Source organism: Crassostrea angulata, chromosome 2, assembly GCF_025612915.1.
Source record: "Crassostrea angulata isolate pt1a10 chromosome 2, ASM2561291v2, whole genome shotgun sequence".
Classification (NCBI taxonomy): domain Eukaryota; kingdom Metazoa; phylum Mollusca; class Bivalvia; order Ostreida; family Ostreidae; genus Magallana; species Magallana angulata.
This window is the reverse complement of record NC_069112.1, coordinates 65,893,653-65,921,482: the sequence shown is the minus strand read 5'-3', so window position 1 is coordinate 65,921,482 and position 27,830 is coordinate 65,893,653. Positions and strand designations below refer to the sequence as shown.

Sequence of the window (27,830 nt, the reverse complement as noted above, 5' to 3'; positions counted from 1 at the left end):
TTAAATAACAACAACAAAAAACCCAACATTTTCCCCTCTCTAAACATTGTTTTATTTTGATATTATTTTAGTAACTGAAGCTTATAACATGGGTGTGGCGGCGCTCACCTTTGTAGCGGTAATAATTTTGGGGTGCTCACTGCGCGCATTCCTCAGGCACTACAATGTTCAGTGCCGGGCGCCAATGCGGAGGCGTCCGCGCTCCAAGGAAGAGTGTCGACTGGAGGAGGGGTCCCGGTCCCGGATCTCTTCACAACCCGCCCTCAGCGGAGGTGGCCTGAAGGTGAATGATATTTTAATTAAAATTCATTAGATAGTTATATATCTTACTTGATCATACATTATGTAAATATCAGTAGAAATGGTACACGTAATATTTATGGTTATAAAACACAGAATATATGATAGAATATTGTTTTAGATCGAAGAGGTGGAAATGACCACTAAAGGAAGAAGTGGGCAACCAAGCGACGTGGAGGAAACGGACAACTCCCCTTCTAGCGCAAACACGCGCTCCAGGTCCTCATAAAATAAGTACTCTAAACCATTATTATTACAACTTATAATTAAGTGTCTAAGTTAGTTTTGTTGGGTTATTTTTTTCAATTTTTTATTTGGGGGGGGGGGCATATAGGACCTTCGCTTAAAATAATTATTCTGATTGTATTTCATTTGATGCTTTCACTATACTATTATTCTGATTAAATTTTTCAATTCTCTTTTTCAGATGACCAGGGATATGTGTTGTGTTTATGACATTTGAAATAGATCACAGCATTTTGAAAAAAAACTTTCTTGTTTTGTTTTTATTAAGGAATATTTAAAGAAAACCTTTAAGTGTAAAAAAGGTCATATGTTTTAATGATAAAGCTTACTGGTGTGTAAACAGGTTTTAACATGTGTCAATGACACCACCTCTTCATACGTTAGATCAGATGGATTCGTCAATGAATACCAGGGTGGTATACAAATACGGATATGACAGATTAATGGGGATTACTGCTGCGTATAGTTTGTTTTTAAAACCAAACAGAGAAATGTGCTATTAATACAGATAGATATACAGACCCTGACCACATGTACATGGAACAGACCAGACTCCTCTCCGAAGTCTTAGTTTGACCTGTGTATTCTAAGGTGTGTGTATACTTGCATATACATGCCAATAAATATTGACAGTATTCACTCGTCTCACGACATTATGCCATGCTAAGAGGATGACAACGTTTTAGGGAAAATTTTGAAATTAAAGGAGCCGAAAAACCACAAAACCCCGACATCACTGCTGAAAGCCCAGAATTCAAGTTTTGGATTGCAAGATGGGAGATTCTGGAAATTAAAAATGGTTTCCTTTGCATTTTATGGGAAGACAATACATGCAGATGGAGAATATGTGCCCCTAAATCAGTTGTAAAAACCACAATGTGGCACCTGCATATCTCAAAAATATCTGTTCATCTCGGTATTAAAAAAATATCGAAAATCACAATTATGTCCATTCTTCTGGTGGGGAATGATACATGATGCCAAAGAATATGTACAAAAATGCGAAGTATGTGAGGAGCGCAAAAACCCCTCCTACAGAAAGCGCCATTTATTGAAGAAATGCAATGTGGGGGCCCGTTTGAAAGAATCGCAACAGATATTGCTGGACCCTTTCCCACGACAGACAGGAAGCATCGGTACATTTTAGTAATCGGCGATTACTTCAGGAAGCTTACAGAAGCTTACCCGATGGAAAACATGCTTGCGGAGACCGTAGCTGATATATTATTTAGAGCTTGGGTTAAACGCTATTGTTGACCGAGTGTGATACATTCCGATCAAGGACGACAATATGAAAGCGAGCTTTTCACAGAAGTATGCAAACTTTACAGATAAACAAAACTAGGACAACACCGTTCCACCCACAATCTGATGGCATGGTTGAACGAATGAATAAAACAATTTTAGACTTGCTGTCTAAATGCATAAAAACAAATCAGCAAGACTGGTACCTTCATTTAGACTATATCGCCATGCATGCAACGCGACACCCCATTAAGTACTTGAGTGACACCGCACTAAATGGTGTTTAACATAGAAATGAAGTTACCCTTAGATATTTTGTCTGAAAACATTACAGAAAAGTTCGAGCTTAGAACAGATTATGCTAAAAATTTGAAAAACAGGCTAATTGACACACATGATTTTGTAAATGCCTACACAAATCTTCTGAAAGACAAAACCAACAGTATGATCTAAATGTCAAAGAGAAAAATTATCAAGTGGGAGACATGGTATGGAGAAACCAGAAAATAAATGCTTTATGAAGAAAACAGAAAAAAGTAGAAATTGGAATGGTCCGTGGATTATGACTAAAAGAATTAAGCAGTATACTTTATGAAATCCAGCACAAGAAAAGTTTGACATCTATTGTCGTACATGCAGATAATCTAAAACCATATAGAGGGGAAAATAAGGTAAATTGGTTTTATCCAGAAAACGAAAGTGAAGAGCAGGTAGAATTGCCTCATTTAAATGATTTCCAAAACAAAGATTCAGAAGTAGCACCAAAAACAAATTTTGAAAATAGAAATAGCAAACAGTGAAAAACAGCAGAATAATAAATTAGAGCAGAACAACCTAAACCGGCCACCGACACTGAATTAGGATCCGGCGCAGGCGCCAAATTAGAGTCGGTCACAAACGCTGAATTTCAATCGGGCAAGGACGCAAAAATAAGATCGGGCTCAACAAGCAAAAAGTATCAGATTACGAGGACGGGAAGATCAGTAAACAAACCAAGAAGTTAAGAAGATTACTACATTGATAACGTTATGAAAAAGGGATAGTACGTTGTACCGAGTGTCCAGTGACTTTCGCTAACTTAAGGAATCTGAAAAGACACAAGAACCAGAAACACAAAGATGACGTGAGTATGAGCAAATGTCCTATCGGAGGCTGCGAGGTATTTTCGTTCAGAATGGAGTATCTTGCTTCACACTTGCACATATCGCATGCAAAAACTCTAGAGGAAGCAAAAATAACAGCCAGAAAAACTCCTCTAGAGGTGAGGAAACGCTTAGAAATTAACAGCAGGAAGAATGAACAGAAACAAAAGAACATGTAATGTGTAAATGAGTCCAGTCGCTTCTTTGCTTGTCAATGCAAAATTAAAAGGCAAACAATTTTTCTCAATCACTAATTAGATTTATATTTAATATCATATGTCCCTACTTTGGGTAAATCAAGAATGAATCAAGATTAACAAATGATTGGCAATGAAGGAGGAAAACATAACTTCTGCTAATATTATAGATGTACAAGTTTCAAGGACAGGTCGGCTCTATTCGGGCCCCTAACCCTGACACTTGCTATCTTCCCTGACAAACTGTCAGTAATGTGTTTTACAAAGAACTTAGCTATAATTCAATCTTTAACATGCATATATGAGCATATCAAAGAAATACGATCGGAGCATCGATATATATTTTTCTTTTATCTCTACTTTAACATGTTTAACAGTACTAATTTTCTAAAATACAGAAACTTTTTTGTCGGGTGACACAAAAAACCCAATGTTGATGCATCATGATGAAGAAAAATCGCACATATTTGCAATGCGCTATATTACACAAACTTCAGATGAAAAAAAAAACATGGGTTAATTTCAAATATGATAAACAAGTTTTTGAAAGCTAACAAGCAGTTTAAGTGAATGCTAATTGTAATACATTAACAATCATAACCACCTCTACATTGGGTTCCAATTTTTATAAGGGGTGACATTATACACAAAACCCTTTTATAAACATAGTTGATCACTGATTACAAATACAAAGCTCACTGAGACAAATCATCATCTTTATGAGACCACCTTTATTATATCATATGTTCATACTTAAGAAACATCATTTGTGCCCTATATATCTTAACAAAAAACTGACTTATTACAATGGTGCATCATTGTCACGCAAAACCCTTTTTCTGTATAGCTCGTTTGCACGTGTGGGCTTCCGCATTGACTGCATGATTAAATTGGGAATCTTTCATTCCCCATTTATTTAAGACCAGGCAACTCAGGTGGATCACTAACAGAGGGGGGTCACTAGCGGGTAGTTCCGCTTTCACCGGCACACGGTGACCCTCCTCTTCTGGCTTCTGAATTTCCTCTTTCGACACAGAGATATCTGATCTAGAGCGACAAAAATAGGTATCCCATCTCCCCTTCTTAACAGCAATGTTAATCCCCATTACCATCAATCTTGGATGGACTAGAAGAGCCACATGGCCGATTCTGCCTTGGCTTATCCCGACAATCAGTCCACTACTTGGGCTGTCAAGCCCCAAAAAGTGTGAAACCCTGTTCACCACCTCCTGCAACTGCGCTTTCATAGCCTATTGTTCTCTCCTGTCCATCTTGAATCTGACTTAACTCTCCGCCAACAGCAAAATCTGAGGCGTCTGTGTCAAGAATAAAATGTCCTGCGCTTGTTGGTATTGCTAACACTGGTGGCTTGAGCAGTAAACTAATCAGCTTATCAAATGCTTCTTGTTGTTCCGCTTCCCACTGGAACCCCTTCTTTCCAGTCAAATCATAAAATGGTGCTGGAATTTTAGAGAAATGAGGAATGTAGCTCCTGTGATAGTTTGCAAAACCGACAAATCTTTCTACTGCTTTGACATCCTTTGGCATGGGCCATACCCGTACTGCCTCTAAATACTGAACTCCCATCTCAACACCATATTTGCTTACTGTGCGCCCTAAAAACTCTACTATAGGGCGGAATAGCTCACATTTGCGAGGTTTGAACTTTAACCCAAAATTGCGGAAACGCTCAAAAACTTGGCGCAAAATGTCTAAATGCTCTTGTTCAGTTTTGCCTAACACTAGCACATCATCTAAGAATGCAAGAGCAATTTTCCAGTTAATGCGGTGCAACACTAAATTGATAGCTCTGGCAAATGTTACAGGGGCGTTACATAAACCAAACCCTATCCGCGTAAATTCAAGAAGTCCATACTTCGTGATGAAGTCAGTTTTCTTCATATCATCTGGATGTATTTTAATTTGCCAGTAAGCTGCATTAGCGTCAAGCTTCGAAAACCATTTGTTTCCTGATAGAGTATCCATACATTCCTCTATTAGTGGCAAAGGAAAACTGTATTTGATTGTGACCTTGTTCAGTGCACGATAGTCAACGCACCATCTCACGCTTCCATCATTCTTACACACAATCGAATGATTTCGCATCAGTTTATTCTATGAGTGTATCAATGCGAGGTTGAACAAAGACTGACAGAATTTCTTATACAATATACAATATCTTTTGAATAGAAATAAAATGTCAAATTCCCACGGACGGATGGAGGTAATTAAAACTTAAAACAGAGATTAATGTGAAAATGCCTAGCCTGTTTATATTCTAAAATGTAATTGGAACCAAATCTGCCAAGTCCCACGATGTGAGCGATAAGGTGCGAAAGATAGCGGGGAGAACTGTCAAAGCCTCTCCCCCATTCATAATTTACTAGTACATCATTTGCTGACCTTACAAGAATTTGTAGAATTCTTACTACAATGAAATTAAGGTTAAAATCTACTTTTAGCACATACAAAATTTATTTTTCAAAATGGCGCCTACCACGTTGTCTCGGCGTTGCATTGAATTTTCAATTTTCCCAACTTACATAAAAATTGACCCTGCTCGCAGCGCCATTTATCCCACCGCTAAGATGGCGAGATAATCGGGGAAACCGATAGGAATGAGCAACAACTTACCAGGTAGGCGTTAAATATCTTTTATATACTTCTAGGTATGACAACAAGCATTTACAAAAATGTGCGTCCTGCAGACGATCTCTGTCTATCTCTCTATATATATGCGCATGGGCGTATTCATCCGGTGCCCCATGAATTCGCCCCCGCACTAAAAATAGTGGGAAAAATTACCACACTTTCATCAATGTGTACAAACTCATTAGACCAATCAGTATGTCGCGAAAAATATTATTTCTATTCAACCTATTTTTTACATGTTTACAAGTTATGTTCACATTATGATATCTATCAAACATATGTCTTATTACCTCTATATACCGCTCGAATGTTTGGTATTTTTGAAAGCCTTTCCACCTGGTCTTTCATGAGGGCAATCAACGGACAGCAAACGATTACAGTAAAACACGGTTATAGCGATCACGCTTATAATGAATTGACGCTTACAGCGAAGTGAATTTCATTCACCAAGTCTCTATATCATGTTGTAAACTTGACGGATATAACGAATTCCGCTTATAACGAAGTTAAATTGGCCGTCCCTGGGACTTCGTTATAAGCGTGTTTTACTATATCTTCTTTGGCTCTCTCCCCACCGCTCTCTGTTGCGGAATCGCAATCTGGTACGGTAAACTCTTCCCGTACTATGTGGTAACATGGCAAAACAATCCTTGTCGTCCAAAATGCACCTTAAAGCTGACGTGAATTTATAAAAGCATTTGGTCGCCATATTAGTTTCGATCGCTCCTCTACTGCCACTGGGGTATATATACCGGTTGAGAAAGTTACGGTCGGTTGCTTTCCGATCGAGGCATTCGCGTTGCACGGACTTCTAAATGCATGAACTACACATTGTAGTTAAATGTAGTAATAAAGAATAAAGAAAACAATAATCAATGAAATACAAAATATATTTAATCTTTGAAAGGATGTCCAAGGTATCCGTATTATTTTGCACAGACAGTGCTGCCTTACTTCGCATGCACATCGAACAGGTGTATCATTCATACAGAGTGCATAACGTCTGCATCTTCTTGAAAACCCCGGCGACACTACATCCATCACAGTAGCTGAATGATAGTAAATCCAAGAAAGTAACAAAGTTTCCATACGTTCCATACAAAACCTCACCGTTTCTAAAATCCATGCGATAATTGACATTGCTCGATCTGCCACAGTGTGTGGTTTGCGCATGTGCGATGTTATAACATACACAGAAAAACGGTCTACAATTATCGAGGAATTTTCGAAATATCTGCGCATGGATTTCAGTATTTCTTGTTTCGTCGTTAATTGGATATATCTTGCCAGAGAAGTGTTTGTCGTATTTTTTTTGGTTCAAAACGCGTTTTTACAAGTCTTTTCGTCCAGGGTAACGTGTTCGGATGTATGAAATTCCTGAATGTTTATTAAAATTCTTTCTTTTATTCTTACTGTAATTGGTAAACATTTTCTTTACATACATGTGAATGTAACAAAATCAATATCCAATTACCTATTTAGTATTTACCTTCTCTACTATAGCCCTAGCTTTTTGGCCTCTAGAGGAATCCGAAACACACACACACCAATAATTAAAATAAATAAACGTACATGTATATATTGTTTACCCTGATGTGATTGTCATTTCACATCATTAAGTAACACATTTATAATTGAACATGTATACGAATATAAAATGAACATGATATTTTTAAAAAATGATTTCTTTTTCATTTCAGTATTTAGCATATTTGACAAATGGTGAGATTCAAGAGAGCTATGGGAATTCTGAAAACATGCATACAAGGGTGACATAGATCCCATGAAGTTATGCTGCAGAATGAAACCTCAGTGATCTGATTGTTGCTGTTTTTCTTACTAAAGCTTGCAAAGGAATAAACAGTTCCAAGCACACGAATTATGAAAGTGATTGATATCATATGACATGGTAAATTATGACAATCTTGATGATCATCTGCCGATATGGATAGTCACTACATTTTAGGAACACAATATCGTTTATGGATTGACCATTTTTTCTGGAGTCATTACTTAATTAATGCATGTGTGGTACAGCCAATGTCGCACTGGTGTGAAAGTTGAAGGGGTCAGTTCTTTGATACCTTGATTACTAAAGACACTTACTCTCTATGGAAGAGCTACTCAGGACTGTGTTTTCAGCAATTTCGGGTAGTTCAAAAAGTTAACAAAGTGAAACATAAAAGTGACAGCAATTTTAAGTGAATAAAATTCATTGTTCCTTTTTTTTTAGCGAATATGAGCTGAAAGCTTGAGTGAACTCAGCTATTCTGATCACTTTTTGTTTGGCGTCCGTCTGTCTGTCAGCTTTTACATTTTTAACCGGGTTATTAAAATGGTGAAAATGGCGGGCGGGCGGGCGGCTGCCAAAAGGGTACCCTCATTGTACGGATAACTCCTCCTACAGTTTTCAAGACAGGAAGTTGTTCTTTTGCAGATCAATTGTACATATATCAGAGGTGTGCATATTGCAAGGATTTTGATTTATGATAATTTTTGAAAAAATACCAGGTTTTGAACTTAGTCATTTTTTGGCAAAATTTTGCATATAGGGTAACCTCATTGTACGGATAACTCCTCCTTCAGTTCTCAAGATAGGAAGTTGTTCTTTTGCAGATAAATTGTACATATATCAGAGGTGTGCATATTGCTAGGATTTTGATTTTTGATAATTTTTGAAAAAAATACCAGATTTTGAACTTGGTCATTTTTTTGCAAAATTTTGCATATAGGGTACCCTCATTGTACGGATAACTACTCCTACAGTTCTCAAGATAGGAAGTTGTTCTTTTGCAGATCAATTATACATATATCAGAGGTGTGCATATTGCTAGGATTTTGATTTCTGATAATTTATGAAAAAAATACCAGCTTTTGAACTTGGTCATTTTTTGGCTAAATGTTGTATATAGGGTACTCCATTTCACTGGATACGTGTTGACATGGATTATGGATACAATTCACATTAAAAAAAACCCGGTTTGCTGTCACATTGACAGCTTTTCTCTTGTTCGACTTCTTTTCCCAAACCACTGTGCCAATATCAACCTAACTTTGGACAAATCATCCTTATTTAGGTGAAGTGATTTAAGTTTATTAAAACGAAGGACCACACCTTCCCTCAAAGGGAGATATTTAAGGTGGTATGGGACTCTTCCATGTTGTGACGTATTGTTTATCGACATAAACAATAAAATAAAGTGTAATTATATAAGTAGTTTCTTTCCAAAAATGGTTACCTAACTCCGTAGTGCAGTGAGTTAGAGGCTTTACTTCGAACCTGTAAGTCATGAGTTCGAATCCCGCTGGGGTTTTTACAATTTTTACCTTTTCAAATATTTTTAAAAGCTATTTTTGGTTAAATATTGTAAAATTTGAAAATTCTAAACTGGTGAAAGTTTTTCAATTATATAGTACTTTAATCCACATTAATATCGACAGATGTCCCATACCACCTTAAGAATTTTTAAAATTTGTTGGTACATATTTCTTTTAAAAATCCTCTTCTCAAAAACCATTGGACCAGAAAAGGTGATACAGAATGTACTTGTGTGAAAGCATCCTCAGGTAGTGTAGATTCAAGTTTGTTCAAATCATGGTCCCCCGGGGTAGGGTGGGGCCACAACTTTTTGTGCAAGATCTACTGTACTTATTTGTCAACATATTTTGAATTTGATATTGTACCCTAAGTGCTTATTTGAAAAGCTTTTGTCGCTCAGGTGATGGATGTGACCTCTGGGCCTTTTGTTTAATGATTTAGAAATCTGTGATATTTTCATTAGAACTATTATACTATTTCACCCAACTGTATAAACTTTATAGATAAAAAGTTGTTTTAGATTATGAAATATTTAATCAATTATCTGATGTGTAATTTACTAATGCATGCACTATACAATTATAACAAGGAGAGAAATATGCAAAAATTTAAGATTTTTTGGGATGAACATTAGTCAGTGGTGGTTATGTTTGTTAATAATGTAATGTGTGAATGTTAGAATTCACCTTCATTGAAATGAAGTATCAATTGTTTTATCAATAAAAAAACATTTTATTATGAAATTGAGTTTTAGTCATCTTTAGAAAAGGGGTTAACATTGTGATTAATATGTGGTAATGAATGATGAACTATGTCATTGTAAATTATTAAACAAATATTGTCCCATTAAATCCTCCAAATTCTTAATCTACATTGTCTCACTCCACCCAGCTGAACTTGGGTATTGGCATATGCTGGGGTGGACTGGTGTTCCATTCAGGGAAAGTGTATGACTCCCATCCATTTAGCACCATGCACAGATACTTGGGATAAGCACCGGCTCTTTAGCCGTCATGGTTCGGACAAGGATTTAACTAACAACCCATCCACCCCCACCCAATCCAACCCCCAAAACTGCTTGTTAATTTTGTTAATTAAGTTTTTTTATTTTCATTTAAATTATATGGTAAGTTTTTTTTTAAATATCACAGGACTTCTTTTCTTTACGGAGCAATAAGTGTTAAAAACAAATAATCACTGAAATTCATGAGTTTTTGTGCATAAATTAATATATGAATTTAATTTTTACTGCAAATTCAGATTTTGGTCATTAATTTTCTATCTGCAGTTTTTTCTTTGAATTCATTGTGTTCTACACTCATTTTAATACCATATAAAAGAAGCATACATATGCATACAGTACATAAATATTCTATTCAAAAGGTACTGGTATATAACATTTCCTTAAATCTTTTCTTTTAATATGAAAAAAAAACTTTTTATCTCAAAATTGAAGTTTTAGTCATTTTTTTGGTAAAGATTATGTTTTCATATGAATTGTTTTATTTTATTGTTGTAGGAATCACGATATTATCTGATATAATTTTGAAAAGACAAGATATTTAAAAAAATCCCGAAATTATTGATTTTTTGGCTTTTTTCATATGTTTGACCTCAAAATGACAAAAATATAATTTTTCATTAAAAATATGGCTGTAATAGGGTTAACGGATCATAATTTACTAAAAAAAATAACCATGAAATGTTTTCAATGCATTGGGAAAATTTTAGGTCTTAATGCTCCTTCTTCTTAGTGATTTTTTGGCTTTTTTCCTATTTTTGCCCTCAAATTGACAGAAATGTAATTTTTCATTAAAAATATGGCTGAAATAGGGTTAACAGATCATAATTTACTAAAAATTACCATGAAATGTTTTCAATGCATTGGGCAAATTTTAGGTCTTAATGCCCCTTGTTCTTTGACCCCCGGGTATTCTACAGAGTCACTTTTCGTCGTTACACCGGGTATATCGAATCAGTATTAGTTAAAACTACGAAAATTATTTGATACTATAAGCAATTTTCTTTTATTCCTAGAAATGCACTAAATCAGTTAAACAGTAGTCATATGCAAACACACTAATTATTTATCAGTATGTAATGTAATCAGCGTACTACATGTCATGCATGGATCGGGGGGTGGGCGTCTGGTCGCCATCAATTTTTATTTATTTAAGGTAGACCCAGCCTTTAAGAAATTTGTGTCAACATTTTTTTTTCTTTGAAACAACTTTAAAACTTATTAAAAAGACCGAAATATTTATACATTTGCACGTTTGTTTTAAAGGCTTTATACAGCAATCAAACATTGAGAAGTAATTAATATATATACAAGAAAGGCAAAAATGTAAAATGTCCCATACTTTAGAAACATGCAATATGTCCTTTGTATGCACTTGTTCTTTTTATTGGTCAGTTTGGACTAATTGGTCATAGATTTTATTAGTCAAAATGAAAATATGTTAGTCTGAGACTAACAAACTAACGTTTATGTCAAATCCGCCCCAATATAAACATTTTTATTTATATTCCTACTGTACCATACATGTTTAAAATTGGTTCCTTAAAGTAGAAAATTAACCAATTTGACCTACATGGCACCCAACGGAAACTAACTTGAGGAAAATGCATTGCATTCAATGCAAACATCAAACCTTTTCACAAACATAGTTACTTCACTTAATTACATACAGATCTTTTGAAAAATGTGATTTAATGACAGTAAAATAAAAAGAAAAGTGATTAAAACCTGTCTTTGCCTTGCTCATGAAAAGGTTGTGAAGTTCGTGACTATTTCCTCGAGTCACTTGTGCATCACCATGGGACAAGACAACGGAAAAAAAATCACATCTATGAAAAATTTGGGTCAGCACTTATAAGTAAAGTAGAATTGTTCGAAAAAGTGGAGTCAAACTTCTTTTTTCCTCAAACCTAAAAACAAACTCAAACGTCAATCTTGCTATAATTTCTCTATTAAGAAAAAAGATAGGTTATGTCTTACAAATTGAGTGAGAACTTCAATATTTATAATAACAATATTCAAGATGCAATTCAAGAACTTTTTTTTTAAAACTTGTAGGCAACAATTAACGTCAAACTTGTTGGTTTCATTGAACATCCAAAACAAATAAGAAAAGCTATCGTTGCCGATGACACTAAAAGCATGAAGATATCTTTCTGGAATGAAAAGAGTGATAATGTAACAACAGGAGAAAGTTATTCTATCAGCGGCCTTGTTGTGAGAAGTTTTGAAGGAGCACTTGTTTTAAACACCACTACAGACACTACTTGCAAACGCATTCCCCCTATTAAAATTGTCCATGATGCCAAAACCTTGTTTAATGAAAAAACACATAATGTATATATACAACAAATTCATGTCAGTGATCTTCGCCGCTGCCAGGCCTGTCACAAAAAAATAGAAGTAAATACAGAACACGTTACTGTCAGATGCTCAGCTTGTATGACCAAACAGAAAACAACAGAGTTGAAGAAATCACTCACTGCATCTCCTACCATTCAAGACGAACAGAACAATGTTTCAAAATTTTTTGTTCCACATCTTCTGAATGACTTCCTACAGTCATGCAACAAAGAAAGCCTCATTAATGAGGCTGATGACCTTGAAGACTTTTTCCTAGAAATAAAAAACATCAAGATAACCCACGGAAATGACAATGATGCCGTCACAAATATCAAAAAAGTTAATTAAGTACAACTTCCGGTCGGAACGTTTTTGTCTGCCTACAAAATTCCTTAAATTGTTCCATAACATGAGTACATGTATTAAGTTTCAGGTGTTGCAGTAATCATATCTTGGGTTTGCTCAAAGTGACGGCACTCAGTGATTGTTTGAAATGTTCAATTATGATCAGTTTTTTATTCTTGTTGCATTTTTATTGCACGATCTATTGGACCGTCACATTTAAATTTACATATTGTTAAAATATATCAGGACATGTAGAATATTCAGGTTAACACATTTGTTGTAGTAATAATACTTTTTGATCAATGTACTAACTGTCTGTATTGCTGTAAGAGTTCGATTACACCAGTACAGTTCGCACATTCAGGTTAACATATTTGTTATAGTAATACATTGTAATACTTTTGGATCAATGTACTAATGGTGTGTATTGCTGTAAGAGTTCAATTACGTCAGTACAGTTAGCACATTCAGGTTAACATATTTGTTGTAGTAAAAATACTTTTTGATCAATGTACTAAATGTGTGTATTGCTGTAAGAGTTCGATTATATCAGTACAGGTAGCACATTCAGGTTAACATATTTGTAGTAGTAATAATACTATTTGATGAATGTATTAAATCTTTGTATTGCTGTAAGAGTTCGATTATATCAGTACAGGTAGCACATTCAGCTTAACACTTTTGTTGGATCAGTATGTGTAATGCAATAACTTTTGGTAATTAAAAAAATGAAGAAAAAAAATTGCTCTTTAATTTTCTTTGATGGTACTTCTCAAAAAGGACATTGGTTGGTACAGAAGTTGGTCATTAGACCAAGTGTTCTTTGCTCAATATCTTTAAGCTGAACACAGATCACCAATATCTTTAAGCTGAACACAGATCACCAATATCTTTAAGCTGAACACAGATCACCAATATCTTTAAGCTGAACACAGATTACCAATATCTTTAAGCTGAACACAGATCACCAATATCTTTAAGCTGAACACAGATCACCAATATCTTTAAACTGAACACAGATCACAAATATCTTTAAGCAGAACACAGATCACCAATATCTTTAAGCTGAACACAGATCACCAATATCTTTAAGCTGAACACAGATCACCAATATCTTTAAACTGAACACAGATCACCAATATCTTTAAACTGAACACAGATCACCAATATCTTTAAGCTGAACACAGATCACCAATATCTTTAAGCTGAACACAGATCACTAAGTTGAAGGATAAGGTTCAACTGGACACTGAAAGATCTTGCCTACCTAAAATAACTTAGGAATTCTTTTCTTTAAAAAATTCATCCTTGTTACATGTTAATCATTTTGGAGTAGATGAGCACTGTAGGTACACATGTAATATAATTGCAAGTTTAAGGGACAAACTAAACATTCATGTAGGAATAAACTCAATACTTTTTCACTTGACATATTTCAATTAAACCATGTACATAAAGAGTAGATTAACCCTTGGAAGGTTAAAGTGACTGAAGATAAAAGAATTATTGCTTCAACAAAAAACAATTAACCCATGTCCTTCATGACATTATAATTCAATTGTTTCTACAATCCAAACCTCATTCTACTAATAACAAACGCAATTTAATTAATGGAAAATTCGTACACGATACTAATGTGCCGTAAAAAGCCAATGGGTCTCTTGTTTATTAAAGCTCTTGGGTTCAGAGTGGGTAGCCAATGTTGCTCAGCTGAGCGATGTGGCCCATGGGCCTCTTGTTTTTAAGATCAGACAAGATTTAATGATTTTATGACAGTTTTCATTTTCCTTATTCTATATATTGTACACTGATGTTGAAAAGAAAGAGAGGTAATCCTTACAAATTTTATTAATTAATTAATAGTATTAAAACACTAACCAATATTTATATAAATACATCCAGATTAAGGTTTTTTGTCTTTATTAGACGTAACTAAATTTATTTTTTATAAGTATTTTATCAACTGACAATGCAACATTTTTATTTGTCAATGAAAAATTCCTAGGAGCTAATAAGAACATCAAAGACAAGTGTGGCTAAATTCATTTGTCCCAAGGGGGCCATTATCTGAGCCATGATTTAGATGGAGCATGTGATTAGGGAAAATTGATAATCTGTAAAATGGGCAGTGGTTTTGGGGATATTTTTAAAAAAATTCATGAAAACCAAAGGTTTCTATCATTATAAGGAAATAAATAATATCATTATTATTAGAGAAGTAGACGAACTATTTCTATGCCCACCATCGAAGAAGGGAGGGCATATTGCTTTGCTGCTGTTTGTCGGTAGGTTTGTCGGTCGGTCGGTCCACCAACAGTTTCCGTTCATTTTCTTCGCAGAGGATGGACATATTGAAATGAAATTTGGTATACAGGTTTATCATGATAACATCTAGGTCAAGTCCGATATTGGGTACGATCGAGCAATTTTAAACAGAGTTATGGCCCTTGGACGTAGAAAATTTCTAGTTATTTGCACTTTCCGCTCATTTTCTTCGCAGAGGATGAACATATTGAAATAAAAATTGGTATACAGGTTTATGTAAATAATACCTAGGTCAAGTTTGATTTGAGGTATGATAGAGCAATTTTCAACAGAGTTATGGCCCTTGGACGTAGAAAAATTCAAGTTATTTGCAGTTTACGTTCATTTTCTTTGTGGATGTTTCCATGGGAGGGGGGCATAAATCTTTCACAAACATCTCTTGTTAGAAGTTGCATCTGCCTAGACTTTCATTAGAAAGATATTCAAAGTTTTGTCATTAGAAGAGCATTGCTTGGCTAACGGTATTTCCATTTACAGTAAAGGGAGGGGTTATTGTCATTTTGTTGGTTTTTATTTAAAACAATTAAATTTTTAAAAATATCATCAGATGCATAAATTTGTAAATGTATTACTGTTATACATATGTCTGGTCGCCATCAACTTTTATTTATTTAAGGTAGACCCAGCCTTTAAGAAATTTGTGTCAATTTTTTTTTCTTTGAAACAACTTTAAAACTTATTAAAAAGACCGAAATATTTATACATTTGCACGTTTGTTTTAAAGGCTTTTTACAGCAATCAAACATTGAGAAGTAATTAATATATATATACATGAAAGGCAAAAATGTAAAATGGACGTAGAAAAATTCCAGTTATTTGCACTTTCCGCTCATTTTCTTCGCAGAGGATGAACATATTGAAATAAAAATTGGTATACAGGTTTATGTAAATAATATCTAGACATTACTTTTATGAAAAATACATGCATATTGCGAGTGTTTTAAAAATTAATTGATTTATAAGGCTTTTGAAGCGAGCTGGTAGTTTTCTATCTTGGTCAGAGTTCGACCCCTTTCTTTATTGATGGTTTCATTGAAATTAATGTTAAAACAGGCTCGGCCACTGTGCAGCTGCGTAATATTTCTGTTGCATGTATATTTCTTTTTTTCCGTTTAGTCTCTATCTACGATAGCGTGTGAACTACTTATGAATGTTAGAACTGTGGAAATCACTGTCATCAAATTTTTACCGAATAAATTTATGTGTTACTTATTTCGTTATTTCTTAATTTATAAAGATTTTATCAATCCTTCTGAAATAATACAAACATAATTACAAACATAATTGTAAACGACACGAAAACAAATTCTCAACACTGAAATACATGGGTAAAATGCATCAGTTATTGTTTTAGGACTTCCTTTAATTGTTGTTAACCGAATCCGAGATCCACACCTCAAAATTTTATTTTCGATTTATTTACGACGAAAATCAATCCCAAGTCTTTTCACCCCCTCCAGACTCAAACACGCATCAATATTTCAAATAACCTCACACTATTACCAAACCTGAATAGTCAGACATCTTACACGTTGTTTTTCATCTCATACAAAAACTCAGCTCCTCTCCCGTGCGGAAACGCCCCAAATTCAAAGACAAATTCGGAAATTATTTTACGTCAGCCATGTTTTGAGACACCTGAAAAGGCTGTGTGTTCTAATCTCGCCGGAGCCAAGATTTGTTCTTTCTGTCTATTTTTCTCTCTCCTTTTTATTTAATTTTCCAACTGAAATATTCAACATATGGGGTTGTTTGACTGTAGTACAAGTTGAAAAACACTCAGATATAGACAAAAACAGTCTTTTATTAATAGGGTCTTCCGTCTTCAGCGGAAGCCCCTTCCATTCTTATTGTTATTAGGGTCTTTCGTTTACAAAGGCAGACCCTCTTTTTTTCTTTGTTTTTTTTTTTTACAGGTCATTAAACCTGTTATTAGGTCAAAAGACCTCTTATTTAATATGAAATAAAATGGGACTGGTCCTTCAAATTAGGTATCCAACGGGGTGTATAATCCTTCATCCATCGCTCTTTTAGATCACATCTGCATTTCCTGATATGTTCGTTGATGAAGATAAAAGGCAAGGTCATTTCCTCTTCTAAAAATCGGACGAAAGACCCCCTCGTTGCTCGCAACGAGATCGTGTCTAGTTTTTATTCTTCTTTTTTTCTGTCACGTTTTCTCAAAAATGCTTCAGCCAATTTTCATCAAATTTTCAGATCTTATTCATGACAAAATTTGTAGGAAAAGTACACGGGCTTTTTCCGGTTTTGCTTGTTCACGATTTTTCTCAAAAAGTATTTACGATAGAACCTTCAAATTTTAAGAGAAGGTAGAGAGTGAACGGCCGCAGTGCCCTTCGCCTATCCGAACGTCCGCCGTCACTTCCGGTCGTCACCGGAAGGAAATGAAAAACCTTAATTTTTTCAAATTTTTAAATTTGAATTTTATTTATGTTTTTATTCGATAGAGACGCTTAAAACACTTCAGAATATGACATTCGTGTTAAAATCGATCCAGGTATTCCCGAGATTTTGAGTTCAAAAGTTCTGAAGCGAGAGTCCGCGTAGCTCAGTCGTTAGAGTGTTGGACTTGTGCCCAAGCGACCCGAGTTCCATACCCGAGTGCCGATTATTTTTTCTTCCCTAATTTTGTTTTGTTTAACGGTTTTACCTTTAAAATGATGGTTTTTATTGTTTTCCGTTTTATTTTTATCATAAATAAAAATAATAACAGCTTTTTTTGTACAAATATAGAGCTCGTTTTTGTCAGCAGTTCGCATCGCCGCCATCAAAGACATGCCGCCGAAGCGCCCCTGCAGTACGACCGCATTGGAGTTCACTGGGTCGGTTTGCCGGCATCAAATAAATGCCGCCATCTCCATGACCGTATGCACACAACATTTAGCAATGCACCAACGTTATTCTACATGGCTTTAAAAGGAGGACTGATTAGTATTTGTTCACATATATAGATACACGCTTGCATGTATACATGCGTTGTTTGACATACGTTGCTGATATACTGATTCCCTAATTACTACAAAAAACTAGAAAATATCTCTCTCTCTCTCCCTCTCTCTCTCTCTCTCTCTCTCTCTCTCTCTCTCTCTCTCTCTCTCTAAAGTACATAAGAACTAAGTACAGGTAACATGCAGTAAATTGGATAGAGGCTAAATGTACATTGGCTTAAAAAAATATACATGTATTTATTTCAAGTTACGGGATAATATCTATGGATTCAAATAATTTGAAATTCATTGTTTAATGATTGTCTTCTTACTGATTGGAAGTCAACGCTAAAAAGTCATTTTTATTAAAGATGGTGTACTTTTACTGTTTTTGTGCATGTCTATATACCGATACAAATCTGTTGCCTGTCTGGGATTAAGAAAAACCTCCGAAGTTTATACACGTAACTATACAAACGAACGGGTGGCAGCGACAAGGTTTGAAAACTGACCATCCTTTTATGAGTGTTTGAGCATAAGAATAAACAGATGTAAAAAAAAAAATCAATAGTTACATCTTTCAAACAACGCTTATACATTGTTCTAACATATGTATTTTATTTAGAAATTGTGTAATATTTGATATTTAGAATTTAATATTCTACGTTTAACATAGAAATCACCGACCGACCCCCCCCCCCCTCCCAATTCATAAAATCATTTAGTTTTTCTGGCCCGATTTTATTTGATCTTTGATCTTGGGTCTTTAATTTCAACTCATTACCATTCTACATTAATGTACTAATTACGAGACCAATTCGTTCATTAATAAAAGAGTTATGAAGTTTTTAACCGGGTTTTCCAACGGAAAAATCCGGTTAATAAAATGGTGAAAATGGCGGGCGGGCGGGCGGCTGCCAAAAGGGTACCTTCATTGTACGGATAACTCCTCCTACAGTTTTCAAGATAGGGAGTTGTTCTTTTGCAGATCAATTGTACATATATCAGAGGTGTGCATATTGCTAGGATTTAGATTTCCAATTATTTATGAAAAAAATACCAGCTTTTGAACTAAGTCATTTTTTGCAAAAAAATTGCATATAGGGTACCCTCATTGTACGGATAACTCCTCCTACAGTATTTAAGATAGGAAATTGTTCTTTTGCAGATCAATTGTACATATATTAGAGGTGTGCATATTGCTAGGATTTTGATTTCTGATTATTTATGAAAAAATACTACCATTGAACTTAGTCATTTTTTGGCAAAAATTTGCATATAGGGTACCCTTTCACCTTATCCATTTCACTGGATACGGGTTGACATGGATTATGGATACAGTTCACATAAAAGAAAACCCGGTTTGCTGTCACATTGACAGCTTTTCACTTGTTGGCGTTTGAGTTTCAATTGTCGTGTTTGACATGAACCATAAAAAAATTATAACTCCCAAGCCCTTACTCAATCCTAATGAAAATTCGTGAAAAAGAACCTCGGACCCCATTCTTATTGTTTGTGAAATATGCAGCGGATTGAACAATTAAGACGAAATTCCTGAGATTAAACGGCGCTTATTGCCTATTCGTGGAAATTAAATTTACATAGTACACCCACCGACCCCCCCCCCCTTCCTATTCACAAAATCATTAAGTTTTTCTGGCCTGATTTTACTGGATTTGTCATCTTGAACCTTTATTTTCAACCTAGTTCAAGTCTAGATTACTGTACTAATGACCAGACCTATTCGTTCATTTTTAAGAGGGATATGGATTTTTGGGCATTCTAGTTTCGATTGGCGTGCTTGACATGTACTGTGGAAAAAAATTCTGTAGATAGTCTGTATCTACGATAGCGTGTGAACTACTTATGAATGTTAGAACTGTGGAAATTACTGTCATCAAATTTTTACCGAAGAAATTTACGTTTTACTGATTTCGTTATTTCTACATTTATAAAGATTTTATCAATCCTGCTGAAATAAAACAGTCAAACATAATAGTAAACGACACGAAAAAATATTCTCAACATGGTAAAATGCATCAGTCATTGTTTTAGGACTTCCCCTAATTGTTGTTAACCGAATCCGAGATCGAGATCCACACCTTAAAATTCTATTTTTGATTTATTTAAGACGAAAATCAAGCTCGGGTCTTTTCACCCCCCCCCCTCCCTCCAGACACAAACACAGTGCTTTCATCAATATTTCAAATGACCTCGCACTGTTACCAAACCTGAATAGGCAGACATCTTCCAGGTTGTTTATCATCTCATACAAAAACTCAGCTCATCTCCCGGGCGGAAACGCTCCAAATTCAAAGACACATTTGGGAATTATTTGCGTCAGCCATGTTTTGAGACACCTGCAAAGGCTGTGTGTTCTAATCTCGCCGGAGCCAAGATTTGTTCTTTCTCTCCTTTTTATTTAATTTTCTAACTAAAATATTCAACATAAAAGGGTCGTCGGACTGTAGTACAAGTTGAAAAACATTCTTCAATTAAGATTTAGACAAAAACAGTTTTTTATTATTAGGGTCTTCCGTCTTCAGCGGACGACCCTTCTATTCTTATTGTTATTAGGGTCTTCCGTTTACAAAGGCAGACCCTCCTTTTTCTTCGGTTTCTTTTTATTACAGATCATTACACCTGTTATTAGGTCAAAAGACCCCTTGTTTAATATGAAATAAAATGGAGCTTGTCCTTTAAATTAGGGATCCAACGGGGTGTATAATATTTCATCCATCGCTCTTTTAGGTCACATTTCCTGATATGTTTCGTTGATGAAGATAAAAGGCAAGGTCATTTACTCTTCTAAAAATCCGACGGAAGACCTCCTCGTTGCTTGCAACGAGATCGTGTCTAGTTTTTATTGTTGTTTTTTTTTCTGTCACGTTTTCTCAAACATGCTTCAGCCGATTTTCATGAAACTTTCAGAATTTATTCAGGACAAAATTTGTAAGAAAAATTACGAGAGCTTTTTCTGGTCGTCACTTCCGGTACCGAGATATTAAAGATTTTACGTTTTTGCTTGTTCACGACTTTTCTCAAAAAGTATTTAAGATAGAACCTTCAAATTTTCAGAGATGGTAGAGAGTGAACGGCCGCAGTGCCTTTTGCACATCCCAACGTCCTCCGTCACTTCCGGTTGTCACCGGAAGGAAATGAAAAACCTTAATTTTTCAATTTTTTTACTTGAATTTTATTTATGGTTTTATTCGATAGAGACACCTAAAACACTTCGGAATATGAAATTCCTGTTAAAATCGATCAAAGCATTCCTGAGATTTTGAGCTCAAAAGTTCTGAAGCGAGAGTCCGCGTAGCTCAATCGTAAGAGTGTTGGACTTGTGCCCAGGCGACCCGGGTTCCGTCCCCGAGTGCCGATTATTTTTTCTTCCCTAATTTTGTTTTCTTTAACGATTTTATCTTTAAAATGGTGGTTTTTATTGTTTTCCGTTTTATTTTTATCATAAATAAAAATAATAACAGCTTTTTTAGTACAAAAATATTTCTGGTTTCTGTCAGCAGTTTGCTTAATTCAGACGCTCGTCGCATCGCCGGCATCAAAGACATGCCGCCGAAGCGCCCCTGCAGTATGACCTCATTTGAGTTCACTGGGTCGCTTTGTCGGCATCAAAGAAATGCCACAATCTCCATGATTGTATGCACACAACATTTAGCAATGCACCAACGATATTCTACATGGCTTTAAAAGGAGGACTGATTAGTATTTATTAACATTATTATATAGATACATGCATGCATGTATACATGCGTTTATTGACATATGTTGCTTATATATTGATTTCCTGAACACTATAAAACACTATGAAATCTCTCTCTCTCTCTCTCTCTCTCTCTCTCTCTCTCTCTCTCTCTCTCTCTCTCACCCTGACAACCGGGTGACTGCGATACGGTGTGAAAACTGACCACCCTTGTATCTGTGTTTGGGCCTATGTATTAACAGATGTAAACACTGATCGTTGAAATACACTGTTGAAACAAAAAGTCTGATTATTCACTTTTGATTTATAAAAATCATTACGGCAGGGTGGATTGGGATTATAATCGTTTACAATCAGTCTTATAAAGTTTATATTTATTTACAAAAGTCTATAAACATATACATCTTCGCCCAAAAGCGGGATTAGTGATTAAGCAGCGGGGTCAATAATTCTCTCTCTCTCTCTCTCTCTCTCTCTCTCTCTCTCTCTCATTATAGCTAGATAAACAATGAATGTGCATATCCGTATAAATTAGCCTAGCGAACATTTTTATATGGGTATAATATATGTATTAATTTATTAAATCGGAATTTGAATTACATTGCAATTATTCTCCCCTGGGAATAAACCCCGTTTCAAAATCGCCCTCACTTGGTTTCAGACTTTTGACGAGTCATCGGACAATATGCTTTGCCCCTGCGTATAATCTCTCTCGGATAGGGATCCGATTACTATTGATGAAATAAAATCACTATTATTTATGAAATAAAATGTTTTTCTATTAACTTAATTAGCAAATTAAAAATGCTGAGGTGGATTGAAAATAAGCTTCGTATAACAACAGTTTCAATCCAGTGTTTTCTCAGACGTCCGCGTCAATTTGTTCCCGCCCATTTCAAACTTTTTGACCTGTTGCATTCATATCCATGTACCTAATATTAATGCTATACATATATTAGAATAAAAGTAAATATCAAAGAAAAAATCATAATTAAGATTTTGAGATTTTTAAATGTCAAATCAATGGTACAGTGGCTTATACAGCGCTTATACATTGTTCTAACATATGTATTTTGTTTAGAAATTGTGTAATATGTGATATTTAGAATTTGATATTCTACGTTTAATATAGAAGTCACCCCCCCCCCCCCCCCCAATTCATAAAATCATTTAGTTTTTCTGGCCCGATTTTACTTGATCTTTGATCTTGGGCCTTTAATTTCAACTAAGTACTATTCTAGATTACTGTACTAATTACCAGACCAATTCGTTCATTATTATTTAACAGAGTTAAGAAGGTTTTGGCATTTGAGTTTCAATTGTCGTGTTTGACTAGCACTGTGAAAAAAATTCTAGTTCAAGTCTAGATTACTGTACTAATGACCAGACCTATTCATTCATTTTTAAGAGAGATATGAATTTTTGGGCATTTGAGTTTCGATTGGCGTGCTTGACATGTACTGTAGAAAAAATTCTAACTCCCGAGCCCCTTACTCAATCCTAATGAAATTTTGTGTAAATTTACCTCGGACCCCATTCTTATTGTCTGCCAAATATGCAGCGGATTGAACAATTAAGAAGAAATTCCTGAGATCAAACGGCGAGAATAGCATGTACGTGGACTTAAAATTTACATAGTACATGGGATGTAAGCAGCCGCGTAATATTTCTGTTGCATGTATATTTCTTGTTTTCCGTTTAGTCTGTATCAACGATAGCGTGTGAACTACTTATGAATATTAGAACTGTGGAAATTACTGTCATCAAATTTTTACCGAAAAAATTTACGTGTTACTGATTTCGTTATTTCTACATTTATAAAGATTTTATCAATCCTGCTAAAATAAAACAGTCAAACATAATAGTAAACGACATGAAAAAAAGTTCTCAACACTACAATACATGGGTAAAATGCATCAGTCATAGTTTTAGGACTTCCACTAATTGTTGTTAACCGAATGCGAGATCCACACCTCAAAATTCTATTTTCGATTTATTTAAGACGAAAATCAAGCCCGGGTCTTTTCACCCCCCCCTCAAGACACAAATACGCATCAATATTTCAAATGACCTCGCACTGTTACCAAACCTGAATATTCAGACATCTTACACGTTGTTTTTCATCTCATACAAAAACCCAGCTCCTCTCCCGGGCGGAAACGCCCCAAATTCAAAGACAAATTCGGGAATTATTTCGCGTCAGCCATGTTTTGAGACACCTGCAAAGGCTGTGTGTTCTAATCTCTCCGGAACCAAGATTTGTTCTTTCTCCTTCTGTTATTAGGTCAAAAGACCTCTTATTTAATATGAAATAAAATGGGACTGGTCCTTAAAATTAAGGATCCTACAGGGTGGATTATCCTTCATCCATCGCTCTTTTAGATCACATCTGCATTTCCTGATATGTTTCGTTGATGAAGATAAAAGGCAAGGTCATTTCCTCTTCTAAAAATCGAACGGAAGACCTCCTCGTTGCTTGCAACGAGATCGTGTCTAGTTTTTATTCTTTTTTTTCTGTCACGTTTTCTCAAAAATGCTTCAGCCAATTTTCATGAAATTTTCAGATCTTATTTATGACAAAATTTGCAAAAAAGTACACGGACTTTTTTTGGTCGTCACTTCCGGTACCGAGATATTAAAGATTTTACGTTTTTGCTTGTTCACGATTTTTCTCAAAAAGTATTTACGATAGAACCTTCAAATTTTCAGAGAAGGTAGAGAGTGAACGGCCGCAGTGCCCTTCGCATATCCGAACGTCCGCCGTCACTTCCGGTCGTCACCAGAAGGAAATGAAAAACCTTAATTTTTTAAATTTTTAGATTTGAATTTTATTTATGTTTTTATTCGATAGAGACGCTTAAAACACTTCAGAATATAAAATTCGTTTTAAAATCGATCAAAGCATTCCTGAAATTTTGAGCTCAAAAGTTCTGAAGCGAGAGTCCGCGTAGCTCAGTCGTTAGAGTGTTGGACTTGTGCCTAGACGACCCGGGTTCCGTCCCCGAGTGCTGATTATTTTTTATTCCCTAATTTTGTTTTCTTTAACGATTTTATCTTTAAAATGGTGGTTTTTATTGTTTTCTGTTTTATTTTTATCATAAATAAAAATAACAGCTTTTTTAGTACAAATATAGTTCTGGTTTCTGTCAGCAGTTTGATTAATTCAGACGCTCGTCGCATCGCCGGCATCAAAGACATGCCGCCGAAGCGCCCCTGCAGTATGACCTCATTAGAGTTCACTGGGTCGCTTTGCCGGCATCAAAGAAATGCCGCAATCTCCATGATTGTATGCACACAACATTTAGCAATACACCAACGATATTCTACATGGCTTTAAAAGGAGGACTGATTAGTATTTATTCACATAACTATATAGATACACGCATGCATGTATACATGCGTTTATTGACATATGTTGCTTATATATTGATTTCCTGAACACTATAAAACACTATGAAATCTCTCTCTCTCTCTCTCTCTCTCTCTCTCTCTCTCTCTGACAACCGGGTGACTGCGATACGGTGTGAAAACTGACCACCCTTGTATCTGTGTTTGGGCCTATTTATTAACAGATGTAAACACTGATCGTTGATATACACTGTTGAAACAAAGAGTCTGATTATTTACTTTTGATTTATAAAAATCATTACGGCAGGGTGGATTGGGATTATTATCATTTACAATCAGTGTTATAAAGTTTAGATTTATTTACAAAAGTCTATAAACATGTACATGTTCGCCCAAAAGCGGGATTAGTGATTAAGCAGCGGGGTTAATAATTCTCTCTCTCTCTCTTTCTCTCTCTCTCTCTCATTATAGCTAGATAAACAATGAATGTGCATATCCGTATAAAGTAGCCTAGCGAACATTCTTATATGGGTATAATATATGTATTAATTTATTAAATCGGAATTTGAATTAATTATTCTCCCCTGGGAATAAACCCCGTTTCAAAATCGCCCTCACTTGGTTTCAGACTTTTGACGAGTCATCGGACAATATGCTTTGCCCTGCGTATAATCTCTCTCGGATGGGGATCTGATTACTATTGATGAAATAAAATCACTATTATTGGTGAAATAAAATGTTTTTCTATTAACTTATATAGCAAATTAAAAATGCTGAGATGGATTGAAAATACGCTTCATATATCAGATCTTTTAGATCACATCTGCATTTCCTGATATGTTTCGTTGATGAAGATAAAAGGCAAGGTCATTTCCTCTTCTAAAAATCGGACGGAAGACCTCTTCGTTGCTCGCAACGAGATTGTATCTAGTTTTTTAATTGTATTTGATATATTAAGATGCAAAATCAACTGAAAGGCAGTTTTAAAAAATTCCAACCATATGAAATATGAAAGGGTATACAAACACTTTTGTTTTTGAATGTGTGTGGGCAGCTTTATCAAAATCATCTTGACAAGCAATTAAAAAAGGGTGAATTCTCAAATTCATGAAAAAACATAACTGTAACTTCAGTTCAATTAGAATTCCTTATTTGCAGTTTCATTTATTTTATGCTCCTACAAAAGTGGAGGTGGGGGGGGGGGGCAAATCCATGATATTTCCATTTATCCTATAAAGGTAAGAAAAGTGCCAGCTGCCAAAAAGTGGTGAGGCGGAAGCAGCCTCCCTCACCCCAACTCCCGATGCTACGTGCCTGTGATGTAAACACATGGTGTGCTCTTGGGTATTCGCATGATCCCAACAGACTCGTCAACTAATCGGCGTGCAAAACTAGGAATGAGACATTAGGCGCGAAATCCTGCTATTACCGTTCACGCAACGAATGAACTCATCAATGGGAAGGGGGTCAGATGAATTTTTTGACATTTGTTTTGTAACAGCTACATACACGTATCTTAATATATATACTTTGGATCGGATGTTTTGGGAAAAAAATCTATCGAATGTAGAAACACACTTGATTAGTTATTGTTAAAAGTAGTAATGTACACTTAGTAAGACACGCGAGTTATGACCCCTTTTCAAGATTAATTAAATCGCCCAACTGAACGAAAATCGGGTCACACCCCGCTTTTGCGATTTAGTTCCTCCAGTACGCATTCCAGCTGTATAAATATATATTTGTTTAAATCCAACCTGAAGACTCTCTTGTAATAATGATGATCCAACTCCAATTATTACTTACATTGTACCGTAATAGACAATATGTTACAACATGCGATGACCCCTTCGCCCTTTTTAACCTTTCAAATATGGTGGAATGCTGATCTATTTTTAAATCAGGATTACACACGTGCACTGCATGTTGAACGCCCCATTTACTTGGAAACTCTTGCTCGCTGTTGTTATTACTTGCCATATAACATTTTCATCAATTGTGAATGTAAATGTTGACATCTTAAACATGCACCGGTTAATTTTTTTGTGAAATATCATGATATTGCTTGACCCATTGTCTGCACTGTTTCGGAGATTGCAACTTTTAAACCTTATATATAAATGACGTCAGGCATTTAAAAAGTACTCAACTAATTGACTTGCAAATTAACAGGGTTTGTCCATCTACCATGCCAAATAAGTGTAAAAGAAGTTCAATAAATATCCGCAAAAAGTTGCGCGAGGGGATAATTAACTTTAATGTACATGTATATGGCTCTAGAGTAGTTGTATTTTTAAAAAAAACTCTTGTGTATATTTTATGTATATCAAAAGCATTAATCTATTTTACTTAGGTTCTATACATGTAACATGTATCACGACCAGGTACTAGCTTTTAAATTACGTCACACGTACATGACTCTGCGACAGAAGACCAATTTCTACCTTTGTAACAAGCTCATTTCTAGTTTGGTGTGCATTTGATTTAACAATAACCAGATTAGGAAAAAGTAACAAAACGATTATTTTGTTACTATTAATATTTGTACTGATCATCGTTATAACCGTAGTTGTTATTTATTGATCCACCAGTAATTAAACAGAATAAAAACCAAAACGGTTTTATCAAAGTCCTTCTTTTATTATAAATGAACAAAAAAATCATACAAGTACATGTTT

General features: G+C 35.2%; 1 protein-coding gene across 1 annotated transcript; it reads left to right on the top strand.

Annotated features, from left to right (window-relative positions):
- Nucleotides 1-48: 48 nt before the first annotated feature.
- LOC128172797 (uncharacterized) lies at nucleotides 49-529 on the top strand. Its single transcript, XM_052838543.1, has 2 exons — nucleotides 49-283; nucleotides 422-529. Exons 1-2 carry the CDS (start codon nucleotides 89-91, stop codon nucleotides 527-529), a joined length of 303 nt encoding a protein of 100 aa, XP_052694503.1. The 5' UTR covers nucleotides 49-88.
- The last annotated feature ends 27,301 nt before the right edge of the window (nucleotides 530-27,830 follow it).